The sequence below is a fragment of the Schistocerca serialis genome, chromosome 7 (genome assembly GCF_023864345.2).
Source record: "Schistocerca serialis cubense isolate TAMUIC-IGC-003099 chromosome 7, iqSchSeri2.2, whole genome shotgun sequence".
Taxonomy (NCBI): Eukaryota; Metazoa; Arthropoda; class Insecta; order Orthoptera; family Acrididae; genus Schistocerca; species Schistocerca serialis.
This window is the reverse complement of record NC_064644.1, coordinates 373,604,731-373,621,774: the sequence shown is the minus strand read 5'-3', so window position 1 is coordinate 373,621,774 and position 17,044 is coordinate 373,604,731. Positions and strand designations below refer to the sequence as shown.

The window sequence follows — 17,044 nt, the reverse complement described above, 5'->3', positions numbered from 1 at the left end:
GCCCCCCCCCCCCCCCCCCCCCCCCCTCCATTCTGTGCAGTTTCCAGCCATCTTTCTTTCCCTTCCTTCCTGCATGTATTGTGAGACACTGGACTTGCATTTTGAAGGGCAGTGATTCAATTCCCCATCTGGCCACTAAGATTTGGGTATTCTGTAGTTTCTGCAAATCACGTAAAGCAAGTGGCATGACAATTCCTTTGAATAGTATACCAGTGATTTCTTCTCCATACTTAGCCAATCACCAATTAGAGTTTTTGCTCTATCTCTAATAACCTCATTTTGGATGTCGTCTTTCGATCAGATCGGGGGGGGGGGGGGGGGGATAAACACGCGCGCACACACACACACACACACACACACACACACACACACACACACAGAGAGAGAGAGAGAGAGAGAGAGAGAGAGAGAGAGAGAGAGAGAGAGAGAGAGACTCACTGACTGACCGATTAGCCTCTTTGGGTGAACAGTAGTGTGACCTTTGATGCCAGTTTACATGAAATGTGATTACAATAAAACAAGAACGAAAAAGCATTACTAAAGCAGCTACAAGTACTATACAGTCAGCTAAACAACTGGTCACATATAAAATTAGGTACAGTTTCTAGCAGAAATTGGAGCAGTCTGCTTGCCTTCCATGTAGACAACTTACATTGAGGCTGTATAATTTAACATGTCAATAATTACCTATCCAAACTGATGTGATCCTTTTCCTCAGTTTCTTCATTAAAAAAATTAACTTGCTGTATGTTGGAAGAAATGGTGTTCATTCTTATTTGCAACATTCCTTATCAGGCATAAGTGATCTATACATGTTATATAGTCAAATTCTCAAGGAAAATTTGATTATATAAGATCTGTAGATCACCTCCACCCTGAACTACAGGCAGGATTTCCCCATTGTGTATAAAGCTGGGGTACTGTTCCAATACTGGAGAGCCTCGGTAATACTGATGGTTTAAGAAGGGGAAATGGGCTGAAGTCATGAATTGAAGTTTTTATTTGGGAGGACTTTGGACTGGGGTAGTCCATGCAGCTGTTACCTATACTGCTATTGTGGTGTAATGGCTAACACGTCTGCCTAGTAAGCAGGAGACCCAGGTTCAAGTTCTGGCCTTGGCACAAATTTTAATTAATTTCTTCAACTTCTGTCATTTCTCATTTTGTTTGATTTCTTAGCATGTCACTTTCAATTAATTTTTGTATTCAGTTGGTTATTTCTTCTCTTGTAACACAAATTGTTTCCTACCCTTAACATGGGAAGCTCTCCTTATTCAGAAAATTAGTTCCCTTTTTTGTATCTTATTAAATATGTTTTGTTGTCCAAAGTTTAATGACTGCAGCTCACATTTTTAATTTATTTGTTCTTACTAAAGCAGTGCTTGAAACTGATGTCAACTCTTTTTCTCAGATCGAGCAAATTTCACAGTTGGCAACTTTTGCAGAAGCCTTACTTGATTACCATCAACAGTGTGTTGAAATTCTGAGAAGCCTTACAGAAACACTCCTGGAAAAGTAAGTTTAAATGGTATACTTATGTTATTTTAAGGAGGTGATTGTTTACAGCTGTTAATATTTTTGAAAAATCTTACTTTGGCATAGTAGATGGATGTGTCTTATAAATTAAAATATCAGTTTCAGTCAAACAAAATTATCCTGAGGCCTTAAGTACGACATTAATTACAGGTCATATGACCAAAAATGTTCATTTCTGTCTAGAGCAGTGTTATTCATTATCTGAATCCAAATCACAAAATGCAGAAATGTAGTCTACCCAATTTATCCGTTATGTAAAATAAGGGAAAGACAACCACACACCTATAGTGGACTAATGTGTGGGGTATAGAAACACATAACAGAAAACAGTTTCACACTAGCTTTCCGCTTCTTACTCTCTTTCTGGTAAAATTATACACATTTGTACACACTGCCACACGGACATCCAAACATACACTTCTGCAACTGTGGTGAGGCTTTTATTACATAGTGTTGTCGGGGTGAAGCTAGCCTGACCTTGTTGCTTTGCTCTGACAACATTGTACCTGAATTTCTATCTGTCAAAAATCTTGGATGCATATTTGATGCTTCACAGTGTTGATAGCATTGGCCAGGTCTAACATACAGGGTTTGGAAAAAAATACAAAATGCCAAAAACACTTTACCATGCCTAATACAATGTAAGAAAACCATTGGTTGGTATTCAGAGCAGCTTCCATTCATCTGAGAATGAATGAGTACACGTCCTGTATGGTTTTCAAGGGAAGTTTATGCTATTTTCCCCCAAATTAGTGGCAAGTTCAGTTAATGATAACAGAGGTAGATAGCAATCAAACATCCTTCTCTCCAAACTAGACAACAAAGGCTAAATAATATTGAGAGCTGGTGACACTGGTGGCCAGGCAAGATGTGACAATTCATCTTTTTGCTCATGGAACCTGTCCTGGATGGTGTGAGTTGTGTGAATTGGGACTTCGTTGTCTTGGAACATAGCTTACCATTTGGAACAATCATTGTACAATGAGAAGGACCTTATCAGCCGAAATGGTCACTTAATACCTGGCAGTAATATGTGCTTGCACAGTAACTGTGGACACCATGGAATGTGATGATAAGGCTGGCCAAATCATCACCAAACCCCACCATGTTTCTTCTTGGGATATATAACTTGGACAGTAGTTGGAAACAGAGTGAAACAAGACTAATCCAACCATATGACATTATTCCATTGCTCCATAGTCCAGGTTTTATGGCTTTGGCACCTCATTTTCCTATTGTGGACATTTGCACCACTGATAAGTGTTTCTAGCATTCCAGATTGCCCTCCAGTTTGCTGCTTCGTGTTGTTCTGGTGCTAACTGGGTTCATGAGTGCAACATTCAGTTCTGCAGGAGATTTTGCAATTCTTATCATGTTATATTTTGTCACTATCTTCTTCAATGACCATCTATCACAGTCAGTCAATACACACTTTCACTGTATTTGTGACTTAGCAGATTATGTTTTTCTGCTTTCCCTGTTTGTGGCACAAATCTTTGATCCAGTGCCTCTTGAAACAGTGAAAACTTTGGCTATGTTAATTACAGAAGCTCTCATCATATGAGCACCAGCAATTTTCCTACATTTGAATGCTCTGAGTTCCAACATAATACACTCACAACTACGCAGAACACTGTTCTGACTATAACTGACAGTTGCAACATGTTAAGGACATCATATATATGCTGTCCATGATCAAATACAACAGCACCACCTGCAGGCTTGGATACCTTCTGCATTGATTATGTTTAAAGATGCATAGCTTGCGGTGTTTCCACTTTTTTGTCCCCTGCATGTACCATCCCGAAAATAATTATTTTTGAATGTTTTAAGAATGAGTATTATTGTGGCAGGTTGTGGCCATGTTATTTATTTTTATTGTTTTGTTATGGCATGTATTCTGATGGATAAATAAATAAATAAATAAATATAGTACATAGTACTTCTGAAATGAACCCCTGTTTTACCAAACCACTAATATTTATTTAAATAATTTATTAGTGTGTCATTCATGACTGTGGTTTTTATTATTGATAATACCAAAGTTAATTTTTATATGTTTAGCATTATATTTGTTAGGTACAGGCTCAGTTTTATATATTATTTTTAAGGCTACCAGGCATAAGTATTGCATTTATCATGTGTACCTAGAGACTATTTATGCCACAAATGCAACTCTTCAGCACGCATCTTCTGATATGTCTCATTATACAGTATGTTTTTAGTAACTGCAGTACGGACACTTTTGCATGTACTACTTCATTTATGACTTCATTCTTTTGTGAATCACACTACAAAAAACCTGCAGTTTTTACCTTTTCCTAAGATAGCAATTTCATGAAATTATAGAAACTTTCAGTAAACAGATACTGAAACTTCAATATCTGAGCATATTTGTATGTACTTAAAATTTCGGGCATTCAAAAATAATATTTACAATTTTTTTCCTTGTTGTTGTACACAGTACAGGGAAGAATTGAAAAACAGAAGAATACCTCTAGCACATACAGTCAGAGGACTTGAACCTTGATTAGTTTCTGTCCTCATACATCTCCCTCCCCCCTACACTTTTTTTCTGTTCTCAACCTCTACCCTTTCACAATTCCCATAATTTTTAAGCTCAATTTTCATTCTTCTACTTATCCCCCCTCCCCATTTACTTCTCTGTCCTGTTGTATAATATAATGTGGCTCCTATTTTCACTCACCACTTGACAGGTCCCTCCTGCTTTCTCATTCGCTTGTTCTTCTCCCATCTCCCTCTCCGCTCTTTACATTCTTTTGTCATCTTCTTCACTTTCTTCTTCACTCTTCTTAGCTTTTGTCACTATTTACCCAATTACACAGTGTCATCAGAATTAACTAAGGTCAAAAGCTCTTCATTAACAATTACTTATTTATATACGTAGTCACTGGTTATTTTTTTCTTCTTCTTTCTTTAAGGTGACTAGTGGTCTGTCCTCTCAGTTATTGTTAACTGTTGAGGAAAAGTCCTTATTGGCAATTGTCTTTTCTATACGATTTCCAGAACTATTTAAGATTCAGTTTATAATTACATACTCATTTGTGCCTTCTTGTGTTTGAAATTGATGTTGCTTATACAAGCCTTAGACTCATATAAATGCTTTATTTTTGGGCAATAAAGTCAGTTCAGTTCAGTTTAAATTAGCAAAGAAACTAAATTTTTGCCTTGTTTTCCCTTATCTGTGCACAATATTTTATGAAAGTTATGATTATTAACTTTATGAGAATGTAAGAGAATAGACCATTCAAAAGAAGTGGCAACCACAAGGAGGTACCCTGTGGAGACAGTGCTATTGGTGAATTGCTGTTATTCAGTAGAAGTATTCATGAAGGATGAAATGGTAACTGGAGCAAGGGGTAATATAGTATTAAATTTTTATAATTTTAGACTTCATTGTTCACGTTTATTGTTTGTAGGATGTCCTAATTTAAGATTTTCGAGTTTACACAAAACAGTCTCTAAAATTTACTTTTAAATTTGCAGGAAACAGGAAGCAGCAAATCGACCCAAGTCTGAGTTTGTGCCAAAGACTCTGCATGATTTGCATGTTGAAGGCCTGACAGATGGTTTGAATGGTACGCATCCACATCACCCTGCAGCCAGTACGGGTCAGTACGGCAGAGCAAGGCATGATGATCCATTTGATCCCTGGCATGCCCCACCAGTAAAAGGTGATACAAAATTTATGATTTTGCATTTGAAATGGTGTTGGTGCTGATAAGTGTTTCTGTAACACTCTCCCACTCACCTTGCTTGAATGGTGTTGGTGTTTGGTGTCCATATCTGGTTCTATCCACTGCCACACAGGCCAGACTGGCAGGCACTTGATGTCAAATTTTGAACTTGAGTGAAATCTAATATTGTTTTCCATAACTGTTTTTATCTGAAATACTAACTTCATTAACTGTCTGCACCATTCCACTTCACACACTGGAATTATATATACGATTGTTGCACAAGACTGTGTTTCCAGTTACTTGCTTGCATACCTACATTTCAGAATTGTTCTACAATGTTTGAACTGTAAGTATGACTTAAGCCACGTAGTTTGACTTCTGCTGTGTGGTATGCTCTGCCTCACTAACCTGAACTGTTTTTATAAGTGTTACAACATTTGCCACTGCTTTATCAGTCATCATAAGTATTACATCCAAGCACTTCTAATATCTTTGTGTGTGTAAAGAAGCTTGTTTGATGTTATTTAACACATGTAAATACAAATCTGTTTCTAAAAGTATTCAAAGTTTTTCAAAAAACTATTATGACATTCTTCTTGCATTCACCCTTTTTGTTCAAGAGATTTTATTGTTGTGTGCTTGTTTCTCTGTAATAGCATCTGTTCTTTTGCCCTTAATTCTCCAAAATCAGTGGCTGTTTGTGTGTGTGTGTGTTTTAACTAACTATATCCTTGTATCTTTCCTTCTGATGTCTTGTGTAGGCTCTTCACTGGCCTCTTCTCCTGTGCACCCAAAACCGAACCAACTGGAGCTGTTTCCCTCAGGCAATGTGCCACGTTCTGCTAATGGTAAACTCTTTCTATCTAGCTCTTCTCTCTGCACGTACACGCATGAAAAATATGTCTTTGTTTATGGGAAGCATCTTGTGAAGTTGGTAGAGAGAAGATTCTTTCCTCCTTTTCCTATAAGCGTAAATAGCCTATTGTTGAATGTCACCTCCCTACAAATATGCACAATGCTTTTGGAATACTTGAAACACTTTTTTTTTTTTTTTTTAAATAGAAAAATCAATTTTTTATACAATCGAAAATAGTGATATTACCAACTATGATCTTGTACCTGATTTTGATTAGTGTTTTTCAGTTTTGTGATATCACGTTCATTCTTCCCCATATACGATGCATTGCCTGTGCTGCCTTCCTGTAGTTATATTATATTCTTATAGATACCTTAAGTATTTTGTCTGACTAATATAAAGTTCTCAGGTTTCCAGCCAGGAGAATCCACCAGAATGGTATGATGTTTCGATGAGAGTCACCCAAAGTGGTCAGTACACTGGACTCGCATTGGGGAGGATGAAGGTTCAAATTCGTATCCGACCATTATAAGTTGGTTTTCTGTGATTTCCCTAAATAGCTCCAGGCAAATGCAGGGATGATTCCTTTGGACAGTTGTGTTTGGTCTCTTAACGACCTCACTGTTGACAGGATGTTAAATCCTGATCTTCTTTCCTTCCTTTTTCCATCATCTCACTTCACCAAAAGATGATGGGAGTGGTACTTGTTGAAGCATCACTCCATTTTGATGGCCTTATCTAGCAGGAAACCTGGAAATTTTGTTATTTTAATTCACTGGGATAGACAGTGATAGTATTTTTACCTTTAAATTTGAATGTTAGGTGAATCCTTGTGTAGAATAATGCATAAATAATTCACCAAGGTAATAAACAGAAACATAGGTTCTGTGTATGAGGGCAGAAGATGGTTATAGTTTCAGATTTGTCTGAAAAGAAGAGGTTCCTGGAGGTGAGAAATAGAGAGGGAAAGAAATAGGGGAAAGGCTGCTCATAGAAGCTGTTCAGTATGCAAGGAAAGCCGGAGAGAAAATGAAAATTGACAATGGGTTGTAACAGTTCATGTACAAGTACTTTAAAGTTGACCAAATGTTATGATAATTTGATCAATTAGTGATAGAAAGTGAAGAAAAGAGAACAGAAGTCAAGCGGAAGGAGACAGGTCCTTCATTGGCAAAAGTGAAGGAAAAAGGAAAGAGGAGGAAAAAGGAAGAGAAAGGATATACTAAAACAAAATAATCCAAAACAAGAATACCATAGAAATGAATGGAAAACAGTGAGAGGCCACAAATTTTTGTACAGCAAAAATTAATACTTCACTTTCATAGTGCCTGATCAAAAATTACTACTTAGTTGTTTACTTGTCAATCTAGACTAATGTTTACCACTAGAGTGGTAGAGGCAATCAAATTGACTGTTTTCAGTATTTGTGTGTAATGATAGCACTTTTTTTCATAACACTTTGAAATTTTGCGACTTTTATTTCTTTTCAACAGAAATTGCATTGTAGATTTTACAGATTTGTAGCTATACTCATTGCTTTCAGTTTTCATTGTATACTTAGAACCATGGTAGTGGTCATTTTGACTGCTTAACTTTGTTTATGCACTTGTTTCCTGAGAGTACTGCAAATGGCTGGCTCTGAGCACTATGGGACTTAACATCTGAGGTCATCAGTCCCCTAGAACTTAGAACTACTTAAACCTAACTACCCTAAGGACATCACACACATCCATGCCCGAGGCAGGATTTGAACCTGCGACCGTAGCGGTCGCGCGGTTCCAGACTGTAGCGCCTAGAACCCCTCGGCCACTCTGGCTGGCATACTGCAAATGCTCAGTTGTGTTTCACGTGACTGTGACCACATGTTACAATGTATACTGAAGTTTCTGAGCTGATTATTGCATCTCACTTTACCTCAAGTACTTATTGTGTGTAAGTAATAATGCAGGTATTGAAAATAACTCATAGGCTGTCAGATGAGGAAGTAATAGAAAATTTAGAACTTTTGCAGAGTGTTTCAGAGCAAGATTCTGAAGGTATTGAAACTGAGAGGCAAGTAGAAACTAGTATTGATTATTATAGTCTTGACAGTGTTGAGTGGATGGAAAATAGTTGTGATTTGTGTGAAGAAATTAAATTGTGTCAATGACTGCTACTACGGCAGCTACAGAAAACTAGTATATCAGTGAGGAAGGGATGACATTAGATACAAAATAGAAAGACAGGGAAGAAGATGTAGGTGTCAGTTTCCGTCACCATTTTTTGTGAACTGTTTGTAATTCAGAAAACATGACAAGAGTGGGAGATGTTTGATCATATCTTGAATGCACCGGGAAACCTACAAAAGCAAAATGTTGTACACCAGACATCAAGATGTTACTTTGAAGAAAAACCTCAAAATTTACTGTGTCACTAGTTCTTAGCATCTGTCCATAGATGAGACGATGCTTAAACATATAGAACTGTGTATCATAATATGGAAAGAATAGATTGCTACTCAACACATAAAGGAGGCATTGAATCACATGCCATAAACAGTGTGCCATATAGAAGTGTGGGCCAGTCTGGGGAGCATATATAGACAGCCAAGATGGGCAAGGCAACTGCTCATGATATGCAGGAAATCTGGGTTCGAATCTCAGTCTGGTACATAGTTTTTTGTGTTACCAATAGGTAATAATTCCGTACTTGATACAGCTGATGTTAGCAGAATTTGCAGTTGTGAATATATTTCATAATATTAATACAGCTACAGATCATTGTCTGTTCCTTTGGACATGCATGAATGTCTGAAGCAACAGAGATTGTAAAATAAGATATCACTTTAGTTTTACTGGATGACTGTCCATCAATTATGATGAACTGCGATGTTTCTGACAGGAAACCATGAATTCAATTCGACAACTGAGACAATACTCCGCAGGCATTCAATGTGATTAGAAGCTTGTGAGGAATGCTATCAAAAGCATGCTGGAAATCTTGAAATATGGAATCAATTTCCGATGCTCTGTCAGTAGTACTCATTACTTCATGAGAATAAAGAACTAGTTGCATTGCACAAGAACAATATTTTCTGAATCCATGCTATGTGTCAATACATTGGTTTCTTCAAAGTAATTCATAATGTTTGAACACAGTATATGTTTCAAAATCCTATTGAAAACTGACATTAGGGAGGGTGAGTGGTTGTATATGATTGCTAAGTATGGAGTTGTTATATTGGCCTACTCTGAAAGGAATCTAATTGGTATGCATTCTGGGCTGGAAGATGTCCCGTTATTAAGTGATTTGAGTTACTTTACTACACTGAGGAGTTACTCATATAGGCAGCAGTTCTTGATTCAAATTCTGGAATATTTTCTAGTTGTCTTTGGTGAAGAAATTTTGGAAAACAGTTTTTATTAACACTGCTGTTGTGGCATTGTCAAACCATCACTGTTGGACAGTGGAGGTATTGATTGTGTCTTGCTATATTTAGTGTTGTTGGCCCATGAACTTTGATTAGCAGATGATTACACGGACAGTGTTAGGTATGAACTAAGTGTATACTAGAGCAATATCATGGCAAGTCGTTTAATGGTGGACATCGGTAATAAATTGGTTAAATAATATACCACTAAGTTATGACATTTCTTCCTAATGTAAAGTTTTAAGGTTGCTTATCTTGGTTGTTCATAAACCTTATGAAGGGAACTGGACTGATCAGATCAGATCATATGAGAATTACTAATGAAGTGCTGCTTATCACCACTCAGTTGGGTTCTGGTAGAAATAAATTTGTAAATAAGTGAAACTAAACACATGATATTGTGTTTGTTATTTCTCTGGTTAATTGGTTAATTAGAGATCCCAAACATCTTTCAGTGAGAGAGTCAGAAGTAACAGTGCTACTGAGGAAGGAAGAGTCTATAACCAAGAAAGTAATCATATAAACACCACATAATATCTTAGACAGCCTCATGTATGGAGCTTAGAGGTCAGTAATTGCCCAAAATTATTTTGGATACCAAAGAAGTGATTTTCTGTCTGTCATGTTCCTGGCTGGAAGTATGGTTACCCCTTGATTTGCTTGTTTAAACTCAAAGTACAGCAAGGCCTTCTGTTCTGGTTAATGGGGGGATGTATGTAAAATTTGTTACAAATTTTGAATTTTTTTGCTTTCCGCCAGATAGTTCTGTAGCCTGTTATAAGTATTGTTGCCAATTTTCAGAGTGTAATTCATGCTACAAATGGTGTAAAAACCATCTTGTTTCAATGTGCAGTGCCATGCCCCTTTTGTACACAACTCTATCCTTATATGCAATATTTTATTATTTCTTACAATATTTTATTATTTCTTGCAATCAGAGAACACTTTTGTAGAGTACAGAAGGCTGCGAGCCCATTTATGAAGCAATTAATTACTTTTTGTTAAAGAAATGCAAACATGGTGGAACACAAAACCTGAACAAAAGCTTTAATAAACTGATTTAGAAGAGGCACCAAAAGACACCATTTTGCTCATCTCCTATTGTTAAAATTTCCTTATATAGTGCTTTTCTGGTGTTCAATGATGGAAACAATGGAAGAATCAGGACCCTTATGAGACTGGGTATTTGATGCATTTTGCTTCACTCAAAACCTGTTAAAGAAGATTGATGATGTGCGTATTGCCAGTTCTGAAATGTCAGTGAAGGATAATGCCAGAAGCATGTGACAGAAGGATCAGAGTACAAGAAAAGAGCTATGTGAAGACCAAAAAGACGAAATATATGGTTATGGGCAGCATTAGGGTACTTGTTTGTGGCTTAAGTGCTGATAAAATATTTTTTTCTCCATTTCCCATGGACATATAAAGGCAAAATTTGCCTCTGAATTTGTTCATGTTATAATAACTTCCTGTGGTACAAAATTATTCGAAGTGCATTGCTGTCAAATTTATTTAAATTTTTGTTAAATAGAAATTGCTATGTATTGTACAAATAAAGTTAAAAAATTGTTGCATTGGTTAAAAAATTGGCACACAGATTTTTTTATCTAATTACTGAGAATAACCTAGTATATTTTTGGAAGTGATAAGTAAAGTAACCTGTGAGAAAGTTCCTCATGTGGTACTCTGTGTTCTAAAAGTACCCAGCAATATCCTGAACAAATTATTTGACAGAAAATTGAAAAATAAATAAATAAATAAATCCAGATTACAGCCAGTAACATAATGACAGTGTGTGTAAAATTTGGTTCAATTATCTCTCAAACAGTAAAAGTTACATTACCTTATATATACCCGTGTATCCTTTCACGTGTCCCCCATTAAGGTCCAGGCATCCAGGAAGGCTTGGAGGGTGCATTACATCACACAACCAAGCAGGTGCGTGTGGTGGATCATGCGTGCCTCTTAAGCTCTGAAGAAGGCTGTTTCTTGCTATCTGGATAAATGGCTCTTGACTTTAAAGCCCTGAGGGAGTTGACAGTAGTGTAGCATTCAATTTCTTTGTCCTCATCACTTGCCCTAAACCTCTCTGATACAGAGGGGTGGTCCTTCCTCTTAAGTGGAACAGATGCAGAGCAGGCAGGTTTGTGTCACTAGTCCCAGGTGTCATTATGGACACGTGATTATCTGCTGAGAGTGGGTAATAGGAACACTCTGCCCTTTCAAACCCTGGGAGTCATCAGGAGGTGGGAATCCTGCTGAGTTCCCTAACAGGCTAAGAACTTTGGAAGCCTCTGTGGCATTTTGGATATAGAAGATGAGACCAGTGGACTGATTTCTGAAGTGTGTGGACTGGGATTAACATGGATAGTTGTGGCCAGGTGGGACTGACAGACTCTCATGACCTGTCTAGAGCAGTGTATGAGTGTATGTCGCATGTACACATTTGACTTCCTGTACATACAATTTGGTTCATTTAACATAGGGCACTAGCTTAGTGGCACTGCGTCTGCATAGTTTTCCACGAGTCCCGTCTTACAGGTTGCCAAACCTGATGGTGGGTAGCTAAAGATGCTGCTCCTCAGGGAGCCATATGATGGTGGAGATTCAGCAATTGTTAGTTCATATAAAATAGTTTTATTTTCAGTTGCAATGTTGAACAACTTTTACTGCTATTGCTGAGTTTGTTGTTTAAATGACCTGAGGTGGCCAGTCTTACAGCAAGAATGATTATCACTGCTATATGCTGAAATATTAGTGAAACAGAAACCTAAAAGATAATTGTGATGAAATTGTAGTATATTGGTAATGAAGAATTTTATTATTCATGCTATATTCACCTATTGCTGCTCTTGATCAATCTGGGGTCTCATTTTCAGTGTAGTGCAGTTGCTACCTGGCTTTTGTTAAGGTGAAGTTGAGCATGCTCTTACATAAAGCTCTCATGGCACTTAAGAAAAACATCTTTCATCTTTATTAATATAACGCTTTGTGTGTTACAATCATTAGAAAATAATTGTTGACTAAAAGTTCATATAAATTAAATTAAGTTAAGACTAAAACTGTTTTGTTCATAAATCTATGAAGAATGCCACCCCACACACTACTTTAACTCTTACATGCTGATGTGTCCTCTTGTAGCAGACTGTGGCCTTTTTTAAAAAGGATAATATCTATGTTCTCCCCCCACCCCACCCCCACATCACTCCTCCGAACCCACTTCACCAAAACAAAAAAGATATCCTGTTAAAACACAATTTTTCTTATTGTACTTTCCCCTGTGATACCATGTCCTAAGTCCTCTAAATGGTAGTTATTTGACATCAGTGCTTATATTACTACACTTACTACTTGGGTACTCCCTCACAGTATCAAATCCTCAGAACATTATAGGCAGTAACTTGCTGTACAAGACGGCAATTTTTGTGGTATTATTCTCCTTTTTTTATTTGTTCTCTCTTTACTTGTCTTCCATTTTCATGTTAATTCTTCTGCTTTTCCCCTCCCATAACATTTTTCCACTACTTAGTTCTCCCACTCTCCATCTTTGTGACTCATTTGATATATTTTCTCAACTCTGACTCAGCTTTTCCTATTAGCCCCACTCCTAAGTTATCAGGATTTCTTATCTTGCCCTTCCATCTTGTCCAATAAGTCTCACTTGGGTCTTCCTGATTAGTTTTCTTGTATCTTTCAGATTTGTTTGGAATTTAATGTGCTACTGATACTGAGACAATTAATTTAAAAAATGAGAGACTCATAGATAAATATGTTGAAAGGTAGGAGGAATATTGATCTGCGGGTTATTGTTTTGTTCATTCACATCATCATTTAAGACTGATTATGCCTTTCAGCGTTCAGTCTGGAGCATAGTCCCCATTATGAAATTCCTCCATGATCCCCTATTCAGTGCTAACATTGACGCCTCTTCTGATGTTAAGCCTATTACTTCAAAATCATTCTTAACCGAATCGAGGTACCTTCTCCTTGGTGTACCCCGACTCCTCCTACCCTCTACTGCTGAACCCATGAGTCTCTTGGGTAACCTTGCTTCTCCCATGCGTGTAACATGCCCCCACCATCTAAGCCTGTTCGCCCTGACTGCTGCATCTATAGAGTTCATTCCCAGTTTTTCTTCGATCTCCTCATTGTGGACACCCTCCTGCCATTGTTCCCATCTACTAGTACCTGCAATCATCCTAGCTACTTTCATATCCGTAACCTCAACCTTATTGATAAGGTAACCTGAATCCACTCAGCTTTCGCTCCCATACAACAAAGTTGGTCGAGAAATTAAACAGTGCACAGATAACTTAGTCTTGGTACTGACTTCCTTCTTGCAGAAGAGACTAGATCGTAGCTGAGCACTCACTGCATTAGCTTTGCTACACCTTGCTTCCAGTTCTTTCACTATGTTGCCATCCTGTGAGAATATGCATCCTAAGTACTTGAAACCGTCCACCTGTTCTAACTTTGTTCCTCCTATTTGGCACTCAATCCGTTTATATTTCTTTCCCACTGACATTACTTTCGTTTTGGAGATGCTAATCTTCATACCATAGTCCTTACATTTCTGAGCTAGCTCTGAAATATTACTTTGCAAACTTTCAATCGAATCTGCCATCACAACTAAGTCATCCGCATATGCGAGACTGCTTATTTTGTGTTCACATATCTTAATGTTACCCAGCCAGTTTATTGTTTTTGACATATGATCCATAAATAATATGAACAACAGTGGAGACAGGTTGCAGCCTTGTCCTACCCCTGAAACTACTCTGAACCGTGAACTCAATTTACCGTCAACTCTAACTGCTGCCTGACTATCTATGTAAAGACCTTTAATTGCTTGCAAAAGTTTGCCTCCTATTCCGTAATCTTGTAGAACAGACAATAACTTCCTCCTAGGAACCCGGTCATATGCCTTTTCTAGATCTTTAAAGCATAGATACAATTCCCTGTTCCACTCGTAACACTTCTCCATTATTTGCCGCAAGCTAAAGATCTGGTCCTGACAACCTCTAAGAGGCCTAAACCCACACTGATTTTCATCCAATTTGTCCTCAATTAATACTCGCACTTTCCTTTCAACGATACCCGAGAAGATTGTACCCACAACACTGATTAAAGAGATACCTCTGTAGTTGTTACAATTTTTTCTGTTTCCATGTTTAAAGATTGGTGTGATTACTGCTTTTGTCCAGTCTGACAGAACCTGTCCTGACTCCCACGCCATTTCAATTATCCTGTTTAGCCATTTAAGACCTGACATTCCACTGTATTTGATGAGTTCCAACTTAATTTCATCCACCCCAGCCGCTTTATTGCACTGCAATATATTGACCATTTTCTCCACTTCCTCAAATGTGATCCTATTTCCATCATCCTTCCTATCCCATTGTACATCGAAATCTGAAACATTAATAATCGTATTTTCACCCTTCAAAATATTCCCTCCATCTGCCCAAGGCATCAACAGGATTCACCAGCAGTTTTCCTGACCTGTCCAAAATACTTGTCATTTCCTTCTTACCTCCCTTTTGAAGACTGCTAATTACATTCCAGAATGGTTTTCCAGCAGCTTGGCCGAAAGTCTCCAACCTGTTTCCAAAGTCTTCCCAAGATTTCTTCTTGGATGCTGCAATTATCTGTTTGGCTTTGTTTCTTTCTTCGACATAACTTTCTCTGTCTACCTGAGTTCTAGTATGTAGCCATTTTTGATACGCCATCCTTTCCTTTTACAGGCTGCCTTGACTGTGTCATTCCACCAAGCTGTTTGCTTCATCCTACCTTTACACACTACTGTTCCAAGAAATTCTTTAGCCACTTCTAGTACTGTGTCCCTGTACTTTGTCCATTCCTTTTCCAATGACTGTAATTGGCTACATTCAACTAACTGGTACCTTTCTGAGATCGCTGTTATGTACTTGTGCCTGATTTCCTTATCCTGAAGTTTCTCCACTCTTATCCTCTTACAAATGGACCTGACCTCCTGCACTTCCGGCCTCACAATTCCAATTTCACTGCAGATTAAATAGTGATCAGTGTCATCAAAGAATCCCCTGAATACACATGTGTCCCTCACAGCCTTCCTGAATTCCTGATCTGTTATTATATAGTCAAAGACAGTTCTGCTTCCCCTGCCTTCCCAAGTATACCGGTGAATGTTCTTATGTTTAAAAAAGGAGTTTGTGATTACTAAGCCCATACTGGCACAGAAATCCAAGAGTTGTTTCCCGTTCCTGTTGGCCTCCATATCCTCTCCAAATTTACCCATAACCTTTTCATACCCTTCTGTTCGATTTCCAATCCTGGCATTAAAATCACCCATGAGCAGAATACTGTCCTTGTCCTTTACTCTAACAACTACGTCACTGAGTGCATCATAAAAACTATCCATCTTATCTTGATCTGTCCCTTCACAATGCAAATATACTGACACGATCCTAATTTTCTTGCCAGGCACTGTCAAATCCATCCACATCAGTCGTTCGTTTACGTACCTTATTGCAACTACGCTGGGTTCCATTTCTTTCCTGATGTAAAGCCCTACACCCCATTGCGCTATTCGTGCTTTGACTCCTGACAGGAAAACTTTGTATTCTCCCACTTCTTCTTGTTTCTCACCCCTTACTCGAATGTCACTAACAGCTAAAACGTCCAACCCCATCTTACTTGCAGCCTCTGGCAACTCTACCTCCTTCCCTGAGTAGCCCCCATTGATATTAATAGCTCCCCATCTCGTTACCATTCGTTTGCCGAGTCATATATTAGGAGTCCCTGGTTTGTAAATTAGAGGTGGGACTCCATCACCTCCAAAGGTCCAAGGCATTTTGCTCTGATTGTTGCCAGCATCATATTTGAAGCACCAGGGAAGCAGGTTGCTAGTCTTACTTGCCCCAGGTCCCATTGGGTTTTACCCCTAATGGTTGAGGGACTAACCGTTGGATTTGGTAGTCTTTGCCATCCGAGCACAAAGGTGACCACGACTCAGAATATGTCCGAGATGCCCAACCTTATTCCAAAGTAACTGGTATCCTGACTGTCAGGCATTCGCAATCCATATATATTTTCTCAACAACATTTGTCAGGGCAACTAATCAAGAACATGGTTTCCTTTTTGTTATTCGTCTTTTTCTTTCCCTTATCAACTGTGATGTGCAGTTTGTTCTATGTCTGTTATTCTGATATACAACTAACTAATTGCTTTCAGGTCTTCATGTAATTATTACTTTTTCAAATTCATTGTACTTATGACTGTCTTAATATGAAAGTTCTGGTTGAAAGTTAAAAAATGGTTGGAGGACAGGCAACCATTTACAATGTGGAAGATACATTAGTTGTGAACAGACACAAATAAGATATAGAGGTTATTTTACTTGACTATTGTTAAATTTTTCATCAAAGCATCACTCACACTTTTTCCTCTGTCTGACATTATTTGATGACATTCTGTATAGCAGGTGGTTATCTGTCCCTGTTGTTGTTTTGGTCTTCAGAGCAAAGACTAGTTTGATGCTGCTGTACATGTTAATGTCTCAT

General features: G+C 37.9%; 1 protein-coding gene across 4 annotated transcripts in view; it reads left to right on the top strand.

Moving 5' to 3' along the window:
- Positions 1-17,044, top strand: part of LOC126412177 (endophilin-A) — a 761,714-nt gene that overhangs the window by 720,640 nt on the left and 24,030 nt on the right. For 3 of the 4 annotated variants that reach the window (XM_050081660.1, XM_050081659.1, XM_050081657.1), the window contains 2 exons: positions 1,412-1,515; positions 5,044-5,231. In XM_050081660.1, coding sequence (XP_049937617.1) covers positions 1,412-1,515; positions 5,044-5,231 — 292 coding nt within the window. Of the gene's footprint in view, positions 1-1,411; positions 1,516-5,043; positions 5,232-5,998; positions 6,086-17,044 lie in introns of all 4 variants that reach the window. The other variant, XM_050081658.1, reaches the window with a different exon arrangement.